This window comes from Somniosus microcephalus, chromosome 7 (genome assembly GCF_052327205.1).
Source record: "Somniosus microcephalus isolate GS21.2 chromosome 7, FLI_Smic_1.0, whole genome shotgun sequence".
In the NCBI taxonomy this organism is placed as follows: domain Eukaryota; kingdom Metazoa; phylum Chordata; class Chondrichthyes; order Squaliformes; family Somniosidae; genus Somniosus; species Somniosus microcephalus.
The window spans coordinates 240,081,700-240,103,733 of NC_140993.1; the positions used below are offsets into that span (position 1 = coordinate 240,081,700).

The 22,034-nt window shown below is 44.0% G+C and overlaps 3 protein-coding genes across 6 annotated transcripts in view; 2 read left to right on the top strand and 1 right to left on the bottom strand.

Moving 5' to 3' along the window:
* The window catches only part of LOC147115177 (fer-1-like protein 6), a 904,394-nt gene that overhangs the window by 168,788 nt on the left and 713,572 nt on the right, over window positions 1-22,034 (top strand). The gene's annotated exons all lie outside the window — the stretch shown is intronic.
* LOC147115178 (V-type proton ATPase subunit C 1-A-like) overlaps window positions 1-22,034 on the bottom strand; it is a 241,258-nt gene that overhangs the window by 35,578 nt on the left and 183,646 nt on the right. For all 4 annotated transcript variants that reach the window (XM_085993504.1, XM_085993503.1, XM_085993505.1 and 1 more), the window contains one exon: window positions 959-1,053. In XM_085993504.1, the coding sequence (XP_085849630.1) occupies window positions 959-1,015 (57 nt within the window). In that variant the 5' untranslated portion in view covers window positions 1,016-1,053. The remainder of the gene's footprint in view (window positions 1-958; window positions 1,054-22,034) is intronic.
* Window positions 14,852-16,958, top strand: LOC147115179 (uncharacterized). Its single transcript, XM_085992134.1, is given in 2 exon segments — window positions 14,852-15,884; window positions 15,887-16,958. Coding segments are annotated over 2 exon segments (2,034 nt in total). The 5' UTR covers window positions 14,852-14,903; the 3' UTR covers window positions 16,940-16,958.

Here is a 22,034-nt window from a genome sequence, read left to right on the forward strand (position 1 = left end):
AGAGGCATTGAGTACAAAAATAGAGGTTATGCTGAATCTTTATAAAGCGCTGGTTAGGCCACAACTGGAGTATTGCATCCAGTTCTGGTCACCACACTTTAGGAAGGATGTGAAGGCCCTCGAGAGGGTGCAGAGGAGATTTATCAGAATGGTTCCGGGGATGGGGGGTCTTGGCTACAAGGACAGGTTGGAGAAGTTGGATTTGTTTTCATTAGAGTCAAGGAGGTTGAGGGGTGATTTGATAGAGGCGTACAAGATTATGACAGGTTTGGATAGGCTAGACGGGGAAAGGCTGTTCCCACTAGTTGATGGTACAAGGACTAGGGGACACAGATTTAAGGTTTTGGGCAAGAAATACAGGGGGCATGTAAGGAAAACTTTTTTTTAAATGCAGCGAGTGATGACGACCTGGAATTCGCTGCCGACGGAAGTGGTGGAAGCGGAGACACTCAATGTTTTCCAGGAGAGACTGGATAGGCACTTGAGGGAAATAAACTTGCACAGCTATGGGGATAGAGCGGGGGAATGGGACTGACTGGATTGCTCTACAGAGAGCCAGCACGGACTCGATGGGCCGAATGGCCTCCTTCTGTGCCGTATGACTATAACGTATGACTATGTATCCTCAATAAAGCAAATAAAATATTAGAACATCTGTTATGGACATTACAGTTGTACGTTATTTGGCCTTAACACAGAAGAATATTTATATTCCTCCGCAACTAGATAATGTATGGAGTAAAATCTAAACATTACTGTTAATTTCTGCTCACAAGTTTCCAAAGTGATTCTAACAATTATAAAATTAGAAGATAAAAACACTCAAAACTAAACCATTTGAAATATCTTTAGTGAACACGAAATATTTACACACAATATCCCTTGGAAATTTTGGCAGACTGCAGAACTTGTGTTAAAGGCACATTATTGAGTTCCAAAAATGAATTTAAACACCGACCTTAGTAATGATTTCAGAAATGTTTTTCAGAGACTGTTTGATTGGATACTTTGCCATGTCCCACTGAAAACTTGTGATATAGGTGACCAAGTCAACTAGGGGAAAAAACACAACCTGTTTTAAAAATGTAATAGAACAAAGATTCTCAGTTTTTGTTAGAATAAAAACAGCCGTGACCAGTTAAACAAATTCTATGTACCCATCTGAATTATTTTGATTGTGAGCCGACAGTATTTCGCACAGGTATGTTGGCGCACTAAGCAGTCAAAATTTCAGATTTTTTTAAACAAATCCCACTAGAGTAGAAACAAGCTGATATTGTACTAATTTTCAAAAACTGTGCCAAAATAGATTTGGCAATCCTATGTCAGAACAAGGTAAATAACAGAATCAATGATAAATTAACTAAAGGTTTACTATATGACAATCATCTAGTAAATAGCAGTCAGCGATTTAGATGGGGAAAGTCCTGCCTGTAAGTTTGACAAAGCAACATCTCAAATGGATGGTAGAAAGCTATACAATATGGTCTACTTGGACATTCAAAAAGCCCTTGCTACAGCTACTTAAGCATAAGGAATTCAATGCAAAAACCTGGGAATGCCTATGAAATTGGCTGAAAGATATGAAGCAGTTGATATTTGTTAGGAGCATTACTCAGTTTTTTTTTATAAAAGGGCGGTGGGGGGGGGTTGGGTGCAGGGAAGGGCAAGAAAGCAGTGCTGAGTACAGTGCCCCCAGCATCAGTGCTGTCCTGAAGTCAGGAAGTTCTTCACACAAAGTGATCAACAGGTGAAATGAACTTCCAGGTGAAGTAGTGGAAGCAATAACTCTGGAATCATTTAACAGCTGGATATTGTGGCTCAGACTGCAGCATTTCTTTCTGGAAGGAAGAGCTCGGATGGGCCAAATGGGTTTCCTTTTCCATCTCTACCTGGTGTAAAAGCTTGACCCACAGCCTTGAACACTGTTCATCTATTAATTAATTAAATAAAAGCCTTGTGTATAGGAACATAGTTTCAGAATCATAAGTAGCTAGAATCTTAGAGAATTGACCTTGAAAAGCAAACTTTACACTGCAGTAAAATGGAAACTTTATTTGTACACAGGAGCACAGATATGAAACTACTGTAATAAGTAGCTAAGCTAAATCACAAGAATTCAATATGAATAGTATACTCCATGAAATTTAATTTCGTACAAAAAGATCAAAGTTAACCATTTCATGGTTATATACATAATTCTGCATTCAACATTTAAAATTCAAGTTCAAATTCAGCCTGAAACAAGTTACAGTGAGCTCTTAACATTAGGGTGGCAATGAACACTGTCAATTGTTTAAAAGCATATAAAACTAAAGTCACCCAACAGTGAGTGGAAGCGGCAATCCAGGAGATCATTCACTTGATTATAAAGCCCATTTAACCCACAACTGCTTCACCAAATCAACTATTTAAAGTAACAAGAAGCTGAGCCATATGGACCTGGGGGCAGGTAGGGGTTCAATCCCCATTCTTGGCTGAGTTAGTTGATCATTGCTGTCCACCTGCACCAAGCTGGCTATCTACACAAGGACACTGAGCAAAGACATGATCGGATTCAACAACGATGCCCTTGCAACAGAATAGATGAGAAATGCAACATCGAGGTTCATATTATATAGGGTACCCGTGGATCAGTGCCGCAAGAGGTCAATGCCTTCATAAGAGGAATAAAATTGGCAGGGGAAAAAAAAGCTAAGTATTCCAAAAAGCATTAATGAATGAGGTGTAAAGGAAGATTATAAATACTATACAACACACTATGAAACTAGCATGAAGATAGCACATGGCGTGGAAGGTGTTACAAGGTAGTAAGCTTATAAAAGGGATTAAATAATATCAAAAGCCACAAAGTAAATCTCAGTCTCATCTGAATAGAGATACGGTATAATCTTAACACATTTGTGTTCTTAATGGTTGTTTGTAGCACCAGTTTTATTCAGTTTTCAAAAGTCTTGTTAAGTAGGCAGCAAACTGACGAAATAGACAGCAGGTTCCTGTGCTCAAACCACATTACTTGAAATTAAATGGTGAGGGGGGACAGGGGGGTTTTGAGAGAATTCGAGCATGTCTGGTTTAGATGGCACAGCTGACAATGATGAATAAAGGGAGTGGGAAGTACACAAAAGGCCAGAGTCAAAGTAAGACTTTGGGGGAGGGGTTTGTAGGGCTGGAGGAAGTTACAGAGATAGGGAGGGGCGAACCCATGAAGGGATTTAAACACGAGAATGAGAATTTTAAATTGGATGCATCGGGAGCCAATGTTGTAGTGTATGTAACTGTTCCACCTTTAAGAGAACTATTTTAGTAACCGTTCCACCTTTAAGAGAACTATTTTAAGAGTTGCACTACTTTCTCTTGGCTGCTGTATACTGTAATACCGGTGGTGACCACATATAAGTGCTGTGTAATGATTTATTGGGCATTTCCGCCCTGACCTTCAACCAGTAAAGACCTGTTAAATTTTACTCTTGTGGTCTGTGTAGTAATTCTCAATATAACACACAGACTTAACAGTGGCGATGAGTACGATCTTACCCTGCGGCAGAGATACATCCAAGGCAGTTTAACGGGCGTCGAGAAGAGGCATCCGCCCTCACCATTCTGCTGAGAAAAGACTCGAGTCTGCAGAGCGAAGGAAGAATTCTGACACGAAGCCTTCCATCAGCAACAGGCAGTGATCATCCCTTCTATCACGGTGCTGGGTAAGCCGATCAGCGACGAGCAGCAAGTCGGCCACGTTGACTGTGAGTAGGGGAGAAAATAACAAAAAAAAAACGGAGGATATAAGGGCGGAGAACTCGACCACGGCCGGGGAAAAGAGCCGGACAGAAGTCGGGGCCAGAGGCGCTGAGACTGGGGCAGCGTAAGGCATGGAAGCCGCGGTGAATACAAACGCAGCCGGTGAGAGAGACCGGGCTGCAAGCGGGCTGGGAGACGCAACAGCGTCGAGAGAGAGCTCGACCGCGACCGGTGAAAAAGGCCGGGCAGCTACCGAGGCCGTGAGGCGCAGCGACCGGGTCAGCGTAAGGCGCGGGAGAAAAAAAAAAAAAAAAAACCGCGGAGAACTCAGCCGCAGCCGGGGGAAAGGACCGGACTGCAAGAGGGGCTGGGAGGCGCGATTTGAAAACCGCTGGGGGAGGGCGAACGCAGCAATACGGCAATCGCCATTACAGCCAGCGGGGGAGAAAAGCAAACGCAGGAAGCCGCCATTTTCAGAGGCGGGGGAAGAAGACAAGCGCGGGAAACCGCCATTTTGTAAAAGAAAAAAAAAAAAAAAATCTTTTGTTTCTCAAGAAGATCGCGAGGATGCCTAAGCGTGGTAACATCAACGATTTTGATCCCGATGTTGACGATTGGGCCACGTATGTAGAACGCATAGAGATATATTGTAAGGCAAATAAAATATCAAATGAAGATAAAGCACTAACCTTACTAAACTCAATGGGTGCGAAGACATACGGACTATTGAAGCATCTTCTATCACCAGCTAAACCGACGGATCAGACTTTCGCTAATATTGTTGCTGTCCTGAAGGATCATTTGAACCCCACACCGCTGATGTTAGCAGAACGGTTTAAATTTTATGCGAGAACGCAACTGAAAGAGGAAAGCAACGTGGAGTACTTAATTGAACTGCGTAAGCTAGCGAAATACTGTCAGTTTGGGGAAGGACTGACAGAGGCACTGAGAGACAAATTTGTGTGCGGATTGTCGAAAGAAGGAACACAAAAGCGGCTACTTGAAGAGAATGATCTTACACTTGATAAGGCTGTCTCTATTGCAGCATCGCACGAAGCCGCAGCGAGAGGCACTGCGGAAATGCAGCTGAAGGCAGCGGTACTCAGCGTAGATCAAATGGCTTTGGGTACAACGAAATGTTATCGTTGTGGGAAGACAACACACGATCAGAACCAATGCTGGTTTAAAAACCAGGAATGTAGAAAATGTGGCAAGCTTGGTCACATAGCTAAAGTATGCCGGTCAGGAAAGAAGACCAGCAACAAAAAGTCACCGCAGGAAAAGTGCAGAAAGGTACATAAGGTGGCTGAGAAGAGTTCGGATGAACAGAATTCGGATTCAGACTCCAACAGCAAGGAACTGGGTAGTCTGAGAATTCACAATGTGAGTAAGGAAGCTGACCGACAAACTATCTGGGTCACACTGCAGATAGCAGGAGTCCAAAGGAAGATGGAATTGGACACCGGATCGGCGTTGACAGTCATGAATAAGCAAGATTACAAAAGGTTATTCAAACATATTCCCCTACGGGATACGGAGATAGTATTAAAGACATACACGGGGCAAAGAGTATACCCCATCGGAAAGATAAAAGTCAAGGTGGTACACAAGGGCAAAGAACACCAAGGAATGGACATATATGTACTACCTGAGGGAGGTCCACCACTTCTGGGATGGGAGTGGATCAGGAAAATAAATATGGACTGGCACTCCCTAAAAGCAATAACGGTAGATTCCGGAAAGAAAAAAAATGTCAAACCTGCACGATTGTCCGGAATATTGGATGAGGGCATATGCAGCAGTGACAGTGACAAAGCAGAGAGTGAGAACTCGGTGAAGACAATCAGCTCAGACTCTGGAACTGATGATGGTAAGACCAGCCCATGTGCCAAAGACAAGTCTAAAATGGACTTGCAGACTAATGATGGAAAAACGAAGGAGTGCATAAATGCTTCAGAAGAGAATAAAGTATCAGAACAGAATTCCACTGAACAACAACAACATAGTTTGACAGAGGATTCTGAGTCTGTCCAGTCTACAGACATGCACATTTCTGAGGAACACCGGGCTCGAACTCAACTCAATTTCAAACTACAACAGCAATTAGAACAAATGATTCGCCGTTTTGAGCAAGAGATGAATGCAAAGAAAAAGTTCTTTGACACAGAGTGGGAGAATCTGGTAAGACAGCAGAAGCAGCTGATTGAGAAAATGGAACAGGAACACACAAACCGTCTGCGCGATGAGGCCAAACGAATCAAAGCTGAGCAAGAAAGGGAATATGTCAAATTCATCGATCAGTTGAAAGCTAAGAAGAAAGAGCACCCTTTTGTGAGCAGTGTCAGCAGTAATAAGCCACTCAGGGAATTGGTGGCAGAGGCAAAAACTGAAGATGCTGCAGAGATCAAATTTGTTGCTGAAAGCGCTACTTCCAGAGCTTTGCTTCGAATTAAAGAATTACCAGTTAAAATTGTGAAACCCTTAAGAGAGAAGATTGGCATGGAGAAACATCGTGTCATTTTCGAATGCAAGGTTTCCAGGCCAAATGCTGCTGTCAAGTGGTATTACAAAGACAAAGAGATTCATCCCAGTAATAAATATGAGATTGTGAGTGAAGATGTGTACAGGAAGCTCGTTATTAATAATGTCGTTTTTGAAGATGAAGGCAACTACATGTGCGATGCCATAGATGACCAAAGCCCAGCAAAGTTATATGTAGAAGAGCAACCAATTGCCATCATTAAAACCATATGTGATGTGGAAGTGACAGAGCTAAGTGACGCCATTCTTGAGTGTGAGCTTTCAGTTGCTGACGTGAAGCCTCCAAAATGGATACTAAATGGTGAAATTCTTCATGCTTCTGAAGATGTGGACATTGAGCATCGTGGCACTATTCATCGTCTCACTCTGGAAAAAACAACTTGTAAGATGACCGGCTTGCTGCAGTTTATTGCAGGGAAATCAAAATCTGAGGCGAGGCTGACTATTAAAGAGCCTCCGTCAAAGGTGGTCAAAGAACTACAGAACATTACAGGGGAAGAGAAGCATTCTGCTACTTTGAGCTGTGAGTTTACACCTACTCCCAAGATGGTCAGATGGTACAAAGACCAGAGCTTAATCGAATCTGCTGACCGATACAAATTTAAACAAAATAAGAATGTGATAGAACTTACCATTACAAACCTCACACCCAAAGACTCTGGTGAATATAGCTACAAATCAAGTAATGCACAGACCACAGCCACACTCACAGTTGACGCTCCAAAAATAGAAATAATAAAACATTTGGAGGACGTAGATACTGAGGAGGACAGCAATCTAGTATATTCATGCGAGTTGTCCCATGATGATGAAGATGATGACTCATCTGAACCATTATCACCCCTACCAGGTCACGCACGTGGTCCCTCCGAACTGAGCCAAATCAGTCTGGAAGCAGAAAAACTTCCCAAGGTACTTGAGCCTTTAGAAGGCAGCAATGCTGGTTCTGCAGTTACGAAAGTTCAAGCTGTTAAGTCCAGTGAAGGACTATTAGATGAGTCACCCCAGCAACAAGAACCTACTACACCACCGAAAACTACTACACCACCGAGGCGTTATCCGGACCGAGTCAGGAGGCGCAGGAGGCGCCGCCTCAGAGACTGAATCTGTGAACTGTGTTTACATGAAGTTGTGTATATATGTTATGATGTTATGTTTAATGGGGAATATATGTACTGTTAAGCTAAAAAGGGAGGATTGTAGTGTATGTAACCGTTCCACCTTTAAGAGAACTATTTTAAGAGTTGCACTACTTTCTCTTGGCTGCTGTATACTGTAATACCGGCGGTGACCACACCGGTATATAAGTGCTGTGTAATGATTTATTGGGCAGTTCCGCCCTGACCTTCAACCAGTAAAGACCTGTTAAATTTTACTCTTGTGGTCTGTGTAGTAATTCTCAATATAACACACAGACTTAACAAATGTGAATTAGCAGGAACAGGGCGATGGGTGAGCGGGACCGAGTACAGGACAGAATATGGCAGCGTTTTGATGAGATGACATTTACAGAGAGTGGAGAACGGCAGCCAGGCAGGAGAGTTGGTCTGTAGGGTTTCAGCAGCAGATAGACTGGTATGGTGGGTAGGTAATTTTACAGAGGTGGAAGTCGGCCGTCTTTGAGACTTGGAGCATATGAGATTGGAAGCTCAGCTCGTGGTTATATAGAAGGTTGAGATTGCAAACAATCTGGTTCAGTCTGAGACTATGGCCAGGGAGGGTGACAGAATCAGTGGCAAGGGTAAGGACTTTGTGGTGGGGGCCGAAGGCAATAAGATTGTTTAATACAAGTTGGCAGCAGAAAAAGCCAAGGCCGGTTGGATCATTTCCCAGTCAGAAAGTCAGTTTAACTTGTGGTAATGGTTTACCTTGCAGTCCTATTTCAGCATTACTGCCGCACTGCAATTGTACAGAACATTTCACATTGATTATGTAGTAATACAAATACGCTCAAAATGACAGAAGATTTGTTATTTAATCATCTCATGCTATTATGTTGAGATCTAGTATCATCATCAGGGAGCAGCATTCAAATAGCTGTGGTCAGAGTGACCCACTTACACTTCTGGCTCTCAGCAGGGCACTTCACAACCGTATTTCTAAATGTTGAGCACGAGCACATGTGCACATGCAGACAAGAGTAAAGATATTTTTCAAAAGGAGGTACACACTGGATGTATGTGCAAGACTATTATCTGTTTACATTGATACAGCCAATTCTGGGGGAGATCTGGGTTAAGCAAGCACTGATTCAGTAAATACAAGCTAAAACAATTATGGAAGAGGGGTTGAATGTTGGTTTCTGGGCTTTCACTTACTGTTATGAAACAAATTAGAAACGTCAAAATAACCAAACTTGGCTTTAAACCCCAGTCAAATTCTTTCACATGCACATAATAATCTATCAATCAGCATTTCAATGTACTCTGCATACGGTACACAATCATATGATTGAAACAGAATTTGGTGATAAAGTAGTAATTTTGGTGGCAAATATTGCAGTTTTACACTATAACCAAGTCAAAGTTCAAGGAATCAATGTCATTGTAAACCCGAGAGCACATGGATCTACGAACAAGGCGTTAAACCCATGAAGTAAAAATGTAGGGAATTTGTCCTAGTATCCACATTATACAGCGGAGTCTGGTGTACCTAACAGCGACTAGTTCCTGACATGGGATGTTAAAGCAAGTGAGCAGTGTAGGTGCTGCACTTCCAAAAAAATAAATCCAGACCAACCATAAAAAGTAAACACACCATTAGCTTATTTTTCTCCCTACTAGGGCAAGAAGCTAGCAATGTAGGTCATTACATGGATGAAAGTCAAACAAGAAACAAGCAATGAATAATAAAATGGGTCTGTCTACATTTAAGACTTCAGCTTTGAAACAAACATTAGGGTAATCATTTATGAATAGTGCAGAAATAGGTGGGTCAAGGAGTGAAGGACTCCAAGAAATATAGATTGTAGATCAGATTCCAACAACCTGGATTATAATCCTCCGAAACGAAACCAGAAAGAAAGAAGCCCATAATTGTAAGATTTATATGAAGAGGCATTTACAACAAATTTAAGTTTAAAAGTTAAAAATGACCCTTATTTATAGCAAAAAAGTTCAGCAAATCAGCATAATTGCAATGGAATTGATAAATTTGTTCTCGAATAGAAAAAGATGTAATGATCTATTCTGTAACAAATTTTGAAGTCACGTCATTATTGGCCCGTAATTTGCGGTCAGCGGCAAAGCAAAGGCGCTCAACCGCTGGCCTCGTGTTGAACCAAGTGTTCGCTGTATTTTGGTGCCCTTATACACTGCCCCACCAAAAGAAGCCGACACTTCAAACTTCACACTACAGTACAGTACTGAACTAGAGGGAAAAATGATGAAATTTTTTAAATCCTGGAGACATGAAAATTAAAAACACAAGAAAGATCTACTATAGAGAAAATACTGGAAAATGCACTGGTCAGACAGCACCCAAAAGAGAATGGCTAATGTTCTGGGTATAGTTTGCTCTACTCTCCTTTTCAGTTTCTTTAAATAAAATGAGCTGCAGTTCATCTAACTGAAATGAAAAGGGCAGCTACAGAGAATTTTCTGCAATGTACTATGTGTCCAATCTTGGCAATTATAACTTCTGATTTTTTTTAAATGCTGTATGCATTTCAGTAAATATTCCACAATGCTTTGTGTTTTAAGGCTCCCATAACTACTTCAAGTCCAGTTTCATACCAAGTATGGAGAGCATCATTTTCAAGCTTAATCTCATCTACAATCTGAAATGTAACTAAAATCAAGCCTGTCAATTAAACTTTGCCTACTGAAAGTACACAAGATGATGATGTAGAATGATAGTCACTCGTTTTCTGTTTGGCAGAGAAAATTCATTTTCAAAATGGACAAAAACTAGTTACAACATGGTCAAATACTACAAAATTAATGTCCTAGTGAAATTCATATATCTTAAATCATACATTAACACAAAACCCTGTCTCACCTAACTCAATATAAACCCCTTGTAGATCTCCACAGCTGACGGGAGTAAGGGGGCAAGGACACTGCAATTCACAGTTGTGTATAAATGTGGTCCATAGCAACTCAGCTGCTTCTCCACCCGATCCGTGTAGATAAATAACTGTCCACATCCATGAAGCCATGGCTGGGATCAGGAACTCACCAAGTGTTCACTGTACTTTGGTATCCCAATGCACTGCCCCGCCAAAAGAACCCGACACTTAAAACTTCACACTACAATTGATTTTCATTAATACGTCACACCATCAATGTTTTCTGGTGAGTGAAAACAATGCAATTTAATTTAAAAATGTAAATTAGTCAATAAAATCAACAAAAGAAAGCAACTTCACAATCAACATCATACCTTAAGGAAACTGTATCTCAGCTCGTGATGTTTTGCTACGAAGTGGCAGAAGTATCTTTTCGTTACATAAATCAACACGGCACATCTGATGCACTGTCTCAGCAGGAGTGTAATGAGGTTAGAGTTCTTTAAATCTTTGTAGCATGTACAATATATCAAACGTTATCTTCTCCCGCTCCAAAAAGAAACATGTTGAGGCCATTGAATGAACCCAATCTTCTTCCTCAGATCCCAAAAGCTTTGTCCAATAGCAAGACCATCAAGCTAGTCTCTTACAAAACTAAGCAATTTCTCTGAACAGCCATCAGTTTCCAAAACAATGCATATAGTCCTTTTTAAAATGGGATTACATCACTTTTTAGAAGACATAATACATAGAAGATACACATGCTTAGAAGGGTGAAAATTCTATTCTGTTACAGCTATCCGTTGTTCTGTAGGCAGAGGAGTGTTGCTATGATAGCAGAGGAAGTAAGTACAGGAAACTTTGTGCTATCCGGCACCGACGGGACTGTCCCATCAAAACTGCCGGACAAACCAGCGCTAATGTTGAAACATACGGAGATTTTGAGCTCCGTATCTGGCAACAAACCCTGTTGCTTAGCAACAGCTTCTAAACAGTCAGCCGTACCTTGCAAGCGTCTCTGTAGCTTAGCAACAGCTTCAGCGAGACCTTGCAGAGCCTGACTGGTGAAAAAAAAGCAACGAAAAGAAAAAAAAGCTAACGAAACTGCTCCTGATTTTTGCCGGTGGCTCGAGCATTCCGGACAGTTAACCTCCGGATAAACCAAAGTTTCCTATACTCTGTTGTACACAGGGTTGGCACAAATAATGTCAGCCTTGTTTACATAGAACAGCAGAGAAAAACATATGCAATGGTGTTCAAAATAGTATAAAGACAGAAGCCATAGTATAAAGTAACCTTTCATATGTTTTCACATTGCTGAAAATGTAATTTTTAATCCAGTGTTTAGTATGTACATAGGGTAATATATGGAGAGCCTACATTTGTACTTTGAAATCCAACCGAATGAGCAATAAAAGTAAACTTTAAGCAATCATAATTTTAACATTCCCATCATTGTAATTTCGGTCATTAATGACTAATTTTACTTTCATGGGTTTCAAAATTTTGGTAGAAAAGTGAGATTCACCAATAGTGAACTGCCTGCATCTGTATAGTACTTAGTGTGGATCAGGAATACAGCATAAAGATTCCAGCTGACTCCCACTGATACAACGTAAGATCATAGACTTTCAGAGAATAGGTTAGGCTGATGGAAGAATTGAAAAATGTGACAATCCTTCCAAAGCCTCAAAATCCTTCTCAAAACTGCAGAATTTATGTTCAATCCCCCACTAACCCATCCAAGTTATTAGCTCTGTCCACATTCCTTCTTCCATGAGAAAAAAAGAAAAGACTTGCATTTATATAGCGCCTTTCATGACCACCGGACATCTCAAAGTGCTTTACAGCCAATGAAGTACTTTTTGAAGTGGAGCCACTGCTGTAATGTGGGAAACGTTGCAGCCAATTTGCACAACACAAGCTCCCACAAACAGCAATGTGATAATGACCAGATAATCTGTTTTTATTATGTTGGTTGAACGATAAATATTGGCCAAGACACCGGGGATAACTCCCCTGTTCTTCTTTGAAATAGTGCCATGGGATCTTTTACGTCCACCTGAGAGAGCAGACGGGGCCTCAGTTTAACGTCTCATCTGAAAGACGGCACCTCCGACAGTGCAGCACTCCCTCAGCACTGTACTGGAGTGTCAGCCTAGCTTTATGTGCTCAAGAGGCCTCTATTTAAATCAGCCATCCTGTTTTGAATGGCCGATTAAATAGAGGCCCACTCAATAATGGCATCGGGCACAAAGCTTTTTGTTCAAACCGCTACCACCTGAATCACGCCAAACAACGCAGTGGTCGCCCGATGACCATCGCCCTCAGTTTGGATGTGGCTTAGCGGTCTGCTTAAAGATCCATACGTGTTCTGCGAAACTGGACACCAGACGCAGCTCAGTCGATGTAACCTTTGATACATTGCAGCCTTGTTGTGTTGACAGAAAAGGCTGGTCATTCTGCTTGTTCACTTTTATGGACTCCTCTCCAATGTAGACCGTTAACAATAGTGGCCTATAACAACTGAGGGCGATGGCCTCACTGCAGGATATCCAGGTCATAACTCTAGACAGGAATCTGCAAGACCTGCACCAACATCTGTGGAACACAATATCCAAGGAACTGCAACTGTTGGGTGATCATTAATTCTGCAGGGCAGTATTTTTGGCACAGTTGCTATAGGAATGGAATGGAGATAGCGGAAGTCCTGACCACAATCTTTCAATTCTCCTTGAATTTGGGAGTGGTGCCAGGTGATTGGAGGATTGCAAATGATACACCCCTGTTCAAAAAAGGAGAGAGGGATAAACCTGGTAATGACAGGGAAATCAGTCCAATGTCATTGCTGGGAAAACTACTCGAGACCATTGTCAAGGACAAAATTCTTACTTGGAGGAGCATGGGTTAATAAGGGACAGCCAGCACGGATTTGTTAAAGACAAATCATATCTGATTAACCCGATTGAGTTCTTTGATGAAGCAACAGAGGGTTGATAATAATGGTACATGTATGTATGGACCAAAGTTCCCTCTAAACTGCACAGCCATATGCTGGTCTTGTGCAGCCCTGGACTGGCTTTTCAGATGCGAAATTTCATGCATGCACGAAACTTTGAATGGGCCACAGACCGTTAAAGGAGCCGTGCACCCAAAAGAAAAATCAGGAGCAACATTGGTATGGACTTTCAAAAGACATTTGATAAAGTGCCATATAACAGATTGATTCAGAAAATATAAGCACATGGTCTTAAAGGGATGATGGTAACTTGGGTACGTAATGGGCTAAGGGATAGGAGGCAGAGAGTAGTGGTGAACAGGAGTTTTTCCTGACTGGAGAGATATATCCAGTGGGATCGGTATTAGGACCATTGCTTTTCTTGTTATATATAAATGACCTGGACTTGGGTATGGAGGGGCAGAGTTTCTGCTTTGGGCGCAATTGGCAATCAGGCGCAAATTGCGTTTGTTTTCCGAATTGAAATTATTGCTCAAGTTTCCCTCAAGCACATTTGCATATCGCCGAAGGTAAAATCTTCCATGAACCAGCTCAATCTGAGAATATCATTTCGAGAAACAGAAACCAGAAACTGTAAAAGCAGCAGAAAAGTAAAAAGGGCTAACCTGATCTTTAATTGTTAACGAGGCTGGCACCCATGATGTTACCCCTTGCTGATAGAAACAATGTAGCAGAAACTGTTTAGACTTTAGTGATTGCAAACACATTACCATAATGTTGAGGTGATCGTAACACATTACCATGATGTTTACTTAGCTGTAACCCATTCAGTAAAATGTGACTTCTTTATTTCAAACTGCCAGACCAGGAAATCCAATTAAATGTATACATGCACAGCTCATGATTGGTGCAGAATGTACGAGGTGTTAATGCTCTCTCAAAAGCAGGGATAAAAATGTAGCACGCTGTATGAGAAATGGCTTGCTCTGTTGGGTTCGTTAGACTCTTGCAGGAGTCGGTGCTGACATTTCAGAGTAAGACTCCGCGGGTAATAAATCGTTTGAATTCTCCAGTTGTTCGACTCAGTGTTTGCTGAACCAGACTGAGGGTAAAAGAATCCGTTCTATCATTTGGTGTCAGAAGTGGGATCTCAACGGACAGTCACCGAGAGTCTGCGAACTCGGAGCTGAATCGTCTCGGACGTGGAGGGAGGAAATGGGCCCCCGATGTGAGTAATTTTTGTACTGCCTCGGTTTTCCTCCGATTCCGCCAGTCTGACGACAAGTCGGCCAATCGCTAACTCCCGTGTGGTGTCCCGCCGAGATCCAGGTCAGTCTGGCGAATACTGGAAGGGATAGGTGATTAGGTCAGTGATCGGATATCACTGAGGGTCAGTGATCGGATATCACTGAGGGTCAGTACACGTACTGAGGGAATAACTAGAGTATTAGGTCAGTGATCGGATATCACTGAGGGTCAGTGATCGGATATCACTGAGAGTCAGTATACGTACTGAGGGAATAACTAGGAACTGTGTAAACTTAGTAATAAGTACTTGTGTCAGGTAAGGTGTCGACCTAGTATCTCACTTGACCCGCCTAGGCTCTGAACAAGTTTAAAACGCGACTGTGTAAAGTTCACAAGGGGAGTAAGATGGGCAACTGTTTAGATACCACGACTGAATCGGGTAGCGCCTTACAGACCCTTTGTGAACAACATCCTGACAAAGCGAAGCAACTCAGACAGTTGTCGGGAGGATTAAATAAGAAATTAGGAAGTGATCAATGGCCACTAGGAGGAACTAAGAATCTAGATGCCGCTAAAAAGGCTCAAGAACTAATTTGGAAAAGTAACAGGGGCACCACTGCCAAAGAACTAATTGCCCTATGGAGACAGTACTGTCAGGAACTGAAAGAAACTTCCTTGTTAGCAAGTTGGCAGGATAATGCCTTAAAATTAGGAATAGCACTTACAGGGGGAGGGGTAGTCAAATCAGTAGAGGTATTGAAAAAGGAATGTGCTCATGGGAAACGCTCAAAACAAAAGTCTGAAAAGACCATGAGCGAGCCTGGAAAGGCTGATAAGAGTGGATTACGTAATCCAATGGTTGGCCTTGCCTTGACAGAGGGAGATGGTGATGATGATTTGGACGAATGGAATCACAGGGCTCATGTTGTTCCCCGTGCTCCCCCCCCGTACGTTAACATTTATCCCCCGGTGGCACCACCCGTACCAACTGCACAAACCCCCGCGCCGACACCTCAAGTATCTGCCAGTGTCGTTTCCCCGCCGCCGTCAGTCACGGTTCAGATGAACAGTCCCCCGCCGGTCCAGATGGGAAACCAACCACCGGGTCCCCAGTATACTGACCCCGTAGCTTTCCATACCCGACACAAGGGAAGGAGAAACCCACTTCCCCCACCTTTAGATAGTCCAGTAGGGACGCGCAGACGAAGAAGAAAGAGACAGATGGTGCTGAGTAAGAAATCAAACAGTCAGGAACAGAGTTCCCTAGAGGCTCCAGACTATAGTGATACTGACGAGGGAGATTCGGGAGACGACTGGTCATCCCTGGAATCAGAATCCGATACCGAGAGACCCGCCAGACATAAACCGACACCCCGGCAGTTGCCGGTGTGAGACAAATGCCTAACCCTACATTTAATGCAAATATTCCAGTGGCCGCCGATAACCCCCGGACCATAGGTATCTTCTACCCCTGGAAGCCTAACGAGATAATGGCCATCTTAACCGGGATGCCAGATAGGAAGAAATCCCCCACCTTGTTTGTAGATTTCCTCCGGACTACTATACTCGTCTATAATGCTGAATCAAGAGACTTATGGGCTTTAGTACAGCAGATCTTGACTCCCACCGAACATGCAAGGTTCTTGATTAACCTAGGCTTTGCGGACCATGCCGCATTAGAGGTTCAATATGCACAGGGTGATGCTCGTGAACGTGCCATACTCACTGCCCTAACCAATACCCTGCAGAAGCCCATTGATATATCCAAGGTGTTGGATATTAAACCACGAAAGGGCGAGGGAGCAGAGGAATTTCTAGAGAGATTCTCTGAGGTATATCGGAGTCAGTCAGGAGATGCCAATTACCGGAACGGAGCAAACTCGCCGCAATACTGTGCTATCCTGATAAATTGTCTACCAACCTCAGTGTCTGAAGCAATTAAGACTAACAATATGGACTGGTCAGAGAATAGTCCCAGCCAGATGGCCAGGGCAGTGAAATATTATTGGAAAGAAAATAAGAGTCAGGAGAGTCAGCCCCAGGTCAAGGTCAAGACTGAGTACGTGATAAAAAAGGAAGAGCCAAAGCCCACCCAAGATGTGATGGGATATCAGATGGAACCCCAGCAATGTGTCCCAGGGTGGGTTGATGGACAGGGGTACAGATATATCAGCCATCCCAACGGACCAACCGTCCCTAATTATGGCCCACCCTACGCTCCCCCAAGACAAAATTTCGGCGATAGAGGAAGAGGAGGGAGGCAAGCAGGGTCAGATACCTGTTTTAATTGTGGCCAGCAAGGCCATTGGAGCAGGGAATGTCCCTCCCGAAGACAAGGAAGAGGGGGCCACATGCGAGGACAACGGGGAGGTTGGCAGGGAAATCGGGGACAAGGAAGATATACAGACTTCTCCCAGAATAATCCGTTTCCCCAGTACTGACGAGCCAACCTCGTGGTGAACGGGTTCCAGTCGGACGAGGAGCCCGTTCTATCACTGCTGATTGAAGGGAGCCGGCATACGTTTCTGGTAGACACCGGAGCTGCTATGTCATCTGTCCGATCAGAGCTCAATCTCCCTAAATCCGGGGAAACACAAAGCCTGTCCGGATTCCAAGGACAAGTGTGCCAGTACCCGATATCAGAACCAGTTGAAGTAGCATTTCAAAATGAGTCTGTGAAACACCAATTCGTGATCACAAATGGGCTGGATTGCAATCTCATGGCCAGAGACCTGTTATGTGCATTTCAACTAAGACTTGAGTGTGGGAACGAAGGAATAACTGTAAAACCATGGGCCCCTAAAAGACAATGTTACGTCTCTATCACCCCACAATGGTGGACTCTGGACTTAAAAGATGAACCCCCATCTCATGTAACCCTAGCTTATGATCGAAGTGGAAAGGATAAGGAATTGGAGAATTTTTACCAAGCTTATGAAGGGACTGAGTGGAATGTTGTTCTCCGAGCCATAGTTACGGGACCGGAGGGGAAAGCAGAATATGTTGAGGTTCCCTCGGAATTGTGGAAGCAACCCCTAACCGTAGCCCCACACATCACCCGGGAAGTGAACTCCCCCTACCGTGCGAAAGATCTGGGACCCATGGTAAAACAGGCAGTTGAACAAGCTAACCCAGATGACCGGCAGGAGCAGGCCCTGTCAGGCGGTCGAGCTATCCTGTTATACCAAGAGCCAAAGGTAGTCTTGACACAGTTGCACCACCACGTTGGGAATGAGGTACCGGAATACGTCAATCCGCAAGTGTGGGCAGAAGACCCCACACAGGTAGGATGCGTTAAAATAACTCCCATCCAAATCGCCCTACAGGAAAATGTTGTACTACCCTCTATACGACAGTATCCGCTGAAACAACAAGCGATACCCAGCATTGATAAACTGATCACGGGACTACTGGCACAAGGAATCCTGATTAAATGCCAGTCCCCGTGCAACACGCCCATACTTGCAGTTCCAAAATCAGGAAAGCCAAACCAGTACAGATTAGTACAGGACTTACGATCTATCAATGCTATTGTACAACCGCTTCATGCACTAGTACCTAATCCAGCTCACATTCTGGCCCAGGTCCCTGCACAAGCGAAAATCTTTGCAGTAGTCGATCTCCAGCACGCCTTCTTCGCCTTGCCACTGGAACCGGCAAGCCAGTACCTCTTTGCCTTTACTTATAATGGACAACAGTACACGTGGACCCGACTGCTGCAGGGTTTTGTAAACTCCCCAACATTATTCTCTAGGTGCCTACAAGGACAGTTGCAGACTTTGACCTTGAAACATGGTTCCGCTCTGGTCCAGTACGTGGACGACTTGTTAATAGCTAGCCCTGACGAACAAAGTAACCGGGAAGACACCGCCCAGTTGCTTAATCACCTATTCTCACTCGGGTACGTAGTCTCTCAAAGGTACTAGTGGCTCAACAGAAAGTTAAATTCCTTGGCTTCATGTTCTCAGCAACCGAGCGGAGTCTAGAGAAAAGCAGGATTGAGCCAATCTGTCAGTTCCCTGTACCCCGTAGTGCAAAACAAGTGAGGCAATGGATGGGGATGGTAAACTACTGTAGACAATGGATACCCAACATCGCTCTAGAAACCAAACAACTAACACCATACACCAGTATAGAGGGCGAGTTTCAGCTAGACCCTGTCGCCATAAGAGCGTTTGAAAACCTAAAAGAAGCATTGTCGCAAGCCCCAGCACTGGGGAGACCCCTGTATGACAGGCCCTTCCAGCTATACTGCACTATCCTCACTGATTGTTCGACTGCTGTCCTAACTCAAAAACATGGGGACAAGCATAGGCCGGTGGCTTACTACTCCTCGAAGTTAGATCCGGTAGCGCTAGGGCATCCCGTATGCACCCAGATTCTGACCGCCATCTATAATAGCCTACAATCGGCTGCCAACCTAACTTTGCAACAAGATATTACAGTATACAGTTCGCACTCGGTAACTGCACTATTAGGCCAATTACAAACTCAGCACCTCACTATGGCCTGACAGAACAAGTACAAGATATACCTGTTGAATAATCCTAAACTGCAATTTAAGCATTGTACTACTATCAACCCAGCATGCTTTCTCACAGAACCACCCCTCGAACAAACAGACCCAGGACATGATTGTCTATTTTTAATCAAGGAAGATACCTCCGTCAGGGAGGATCTATCTGATGCCCCAATGCAGAGTCCTGACACAACCATGTATGTGGATGGAAGTGCGTCCGTCAGTCCCCTTGGGAAAAGACTTTCTGGATATGCAATCATAAATCAGGACGGTAACATTTTGGAGTCTGCTGCCTTTGAGTCTCCATATTCCGCCCAACAAGCAGAACTGTTTGCATTAATACGAGCTTGTATCTTAGGGAAGGACTTAAAGGTTAACGTTTATACAGACTCGAGATATGCCTTCGGAGTGGTTCATGATTTCGGACAATTATGGAAAAACAGAGGGTTCCTAACCTCTGCAGGAACACAGATATCCCATCAGAAATTAGTATCTGATTTGCTACAAGCCCTCATGCTACCAAAACAGATCTCCGTGATAAAGTGCTCCGCACACACAGCAGGACAAACCTCTGTAGATATAGGGAATAGATGCGCAGACCAGGAAGCTAGGGAAGCGTCCCAGGAACAACGAGTGGTTGTGCCTAGAATGATGAGCCAGACTAAAAGCTCAAATAAAAGCAAGTCTCCCTCGGAAAAGCCAATGCCAACCATCCAAGACGTCATTAAGTTACAGGAGGACGCTCCTGACTGTGATAAGGGACTGTGGAAACAGCTCGGTTGTACATATGATTGTGTGTCTAAATTATGGGTCACCCCTGCCGAGCAAACTTGTATGTCAGATGAGCTAGCATTATGGGTTATTGAATGTATACACTTTGCAACTCATTGTGGTGCCAGAGCAACTAGTGACACGTTATTAGCTACATGGTGGCATCCTAGATTACAGGCTCTGGCTCAAGGTATTAGCAGCCGCTGCCTCATTTGTCAGCAGCATAACCCGGGAAAAGGCATACCTTGTGAAATGGGTAAGACGCCGTTACCCACGGGTCCCTTTGAGACCCTCCAGATGGACTACATTGAGTTAGAAAGGTGTCAGTGTTATAAATATGTACTGGTTATTGTTGATGTATTTAGTAAGTGGATTGAGGCCTACCCGACTACGGATAACAAAGCCTCCACTGTTGTAAAAGTTTTAATGAGAGAAATTATTCCCAGGTACGGAATTCCAAACCGATTAAGTTCAGACAACGGCCCTCACTTCGTGGGTCAGGTAACCAAGGAATTCTGCACTCAAATGGGCATCCAACAGCAGTTACATTGTGCCTACAGGCCACAGGCCGCCGGACTGGTCGAGCGGGCTAATCAGACCTTGAAAAATAAACTTGCCAAATTACAGGCCGAGACGGGAACTACATGGCTCAAATTACTCCCCGTGGCCTTGTTCCAAATACGTACTACCCCGGCTGGTGCAGCAAGGTTAAGCCCTGCTGAAATCATATATGGCAGACCTCTCAAAACCCCGTGGAACCAGGAAGTCCCAAAGACTGTCCACTTTCACCACATGACGGCAGAAATGACTAACTATATTTTGTCGTTAACCAGGGCATTGAAAAGTTTGCACTCCCGGGTACGCGCTGCCTACATCGACCTCCCCCCTATAGTCAGTCCGTCCAAAATCGAGCCCGGAACGTATGTATTGATCAGGAATTGGACGCGAAAAGGACTGGAACCTCGTTGGGAAGGACCCTATCAAGTCCTACTCACCACTCCAACTGCTGCCAAAGTAGAGGGAAAGAGTGCTTGGGTCCACCTCCACCACTGTAAAATTGTCAGTAATGCTATGCCTAAAACTTAAAGAATGCTAACCTCTCTTGCTTCCAAGAAATCTCTCCTTAAACAGACGTGCCGCGCCGACTGACCATGCAGACGCCCCTGTGGATCCTCTCCATCAGTGTCCTGCTCACCCCTGGAATAACTCAACAGCCCAGGAGGAGGACATGCCAGCGGAACCAACCCAAGCGGATACACCATCTATGCCCAGGAGACGTGCTTCGGTGCAATGATGATAACCCAGGCGGGTTCGGGAAATGGAACGTGATCAACTTGGACACCTACATTGGGCTTATTAGACAGCCCCACCGCTCGCTAGTGCTGAGAAACGAACACAGAGGAACATTGCCATGCTATTGGACTGAGTGTAAATTTAATTACGTTTGCCGACGCCAGGCGACCAAGTCTGTTACTGCAAGACCATGCAGTATAACTACAGACACCAAAGGACAGAATCGTTGTCTGAAGTTGCCCTCTATTATGAGCAGCTTTGACTATTTTAGGTTAGAAGGTATCCTCACCAAGAAACGTAAACGAGATCTCCAACACATTTTCCCTAAAGAAACCCCGACGGGCAACCTATTCCTCCAGACTCACGCAGCCCTATACTCACCAGAGTCAATTGTTTGTTATCCGCCCCTGACCTCTGTGGAGGGGATGTTTGCCCCAACCCCGGTTATTGTTCCCCCGGACTTTCTTTTAGATGCTCACCTCCCCCCTCCCACAACTAATATAACAATACCCTACACCTTAACCCCGCCCGCCAATTGCCTGAGACTAAGCAGGAACCCTGGTGGTTACGAGAATTGTTGGAATGGGACGGGCTATGGTTGTAGGTCAGTATGGGTTAAACAGAACTACACCTGCTTGGTGACACGCTGCCTCCACCATCAATGTACGATAGGACCTGACACCGGTAGCTGCACATGTGAGCAATCCATATGTCTGTCAGTAACCGAAGGAGTGCAAGTTTTATGTGGAGAAGGGAATGGAACAAATCTGAAGGTAGGGGGGGAAACCTTTATGCTAGTAGAAATAGCTAGTACCCAGCCTGCTGATACCCTTGAGATCCAAGGCCTGGACTATTTCCTTCCCCCGAGCCATTTAAGCACAAGGCGGAAACACATATCCGTGATATATACGAAACCAGGCTACTTTTTCTTGGGCCAAGGAAAAGCCACTAAT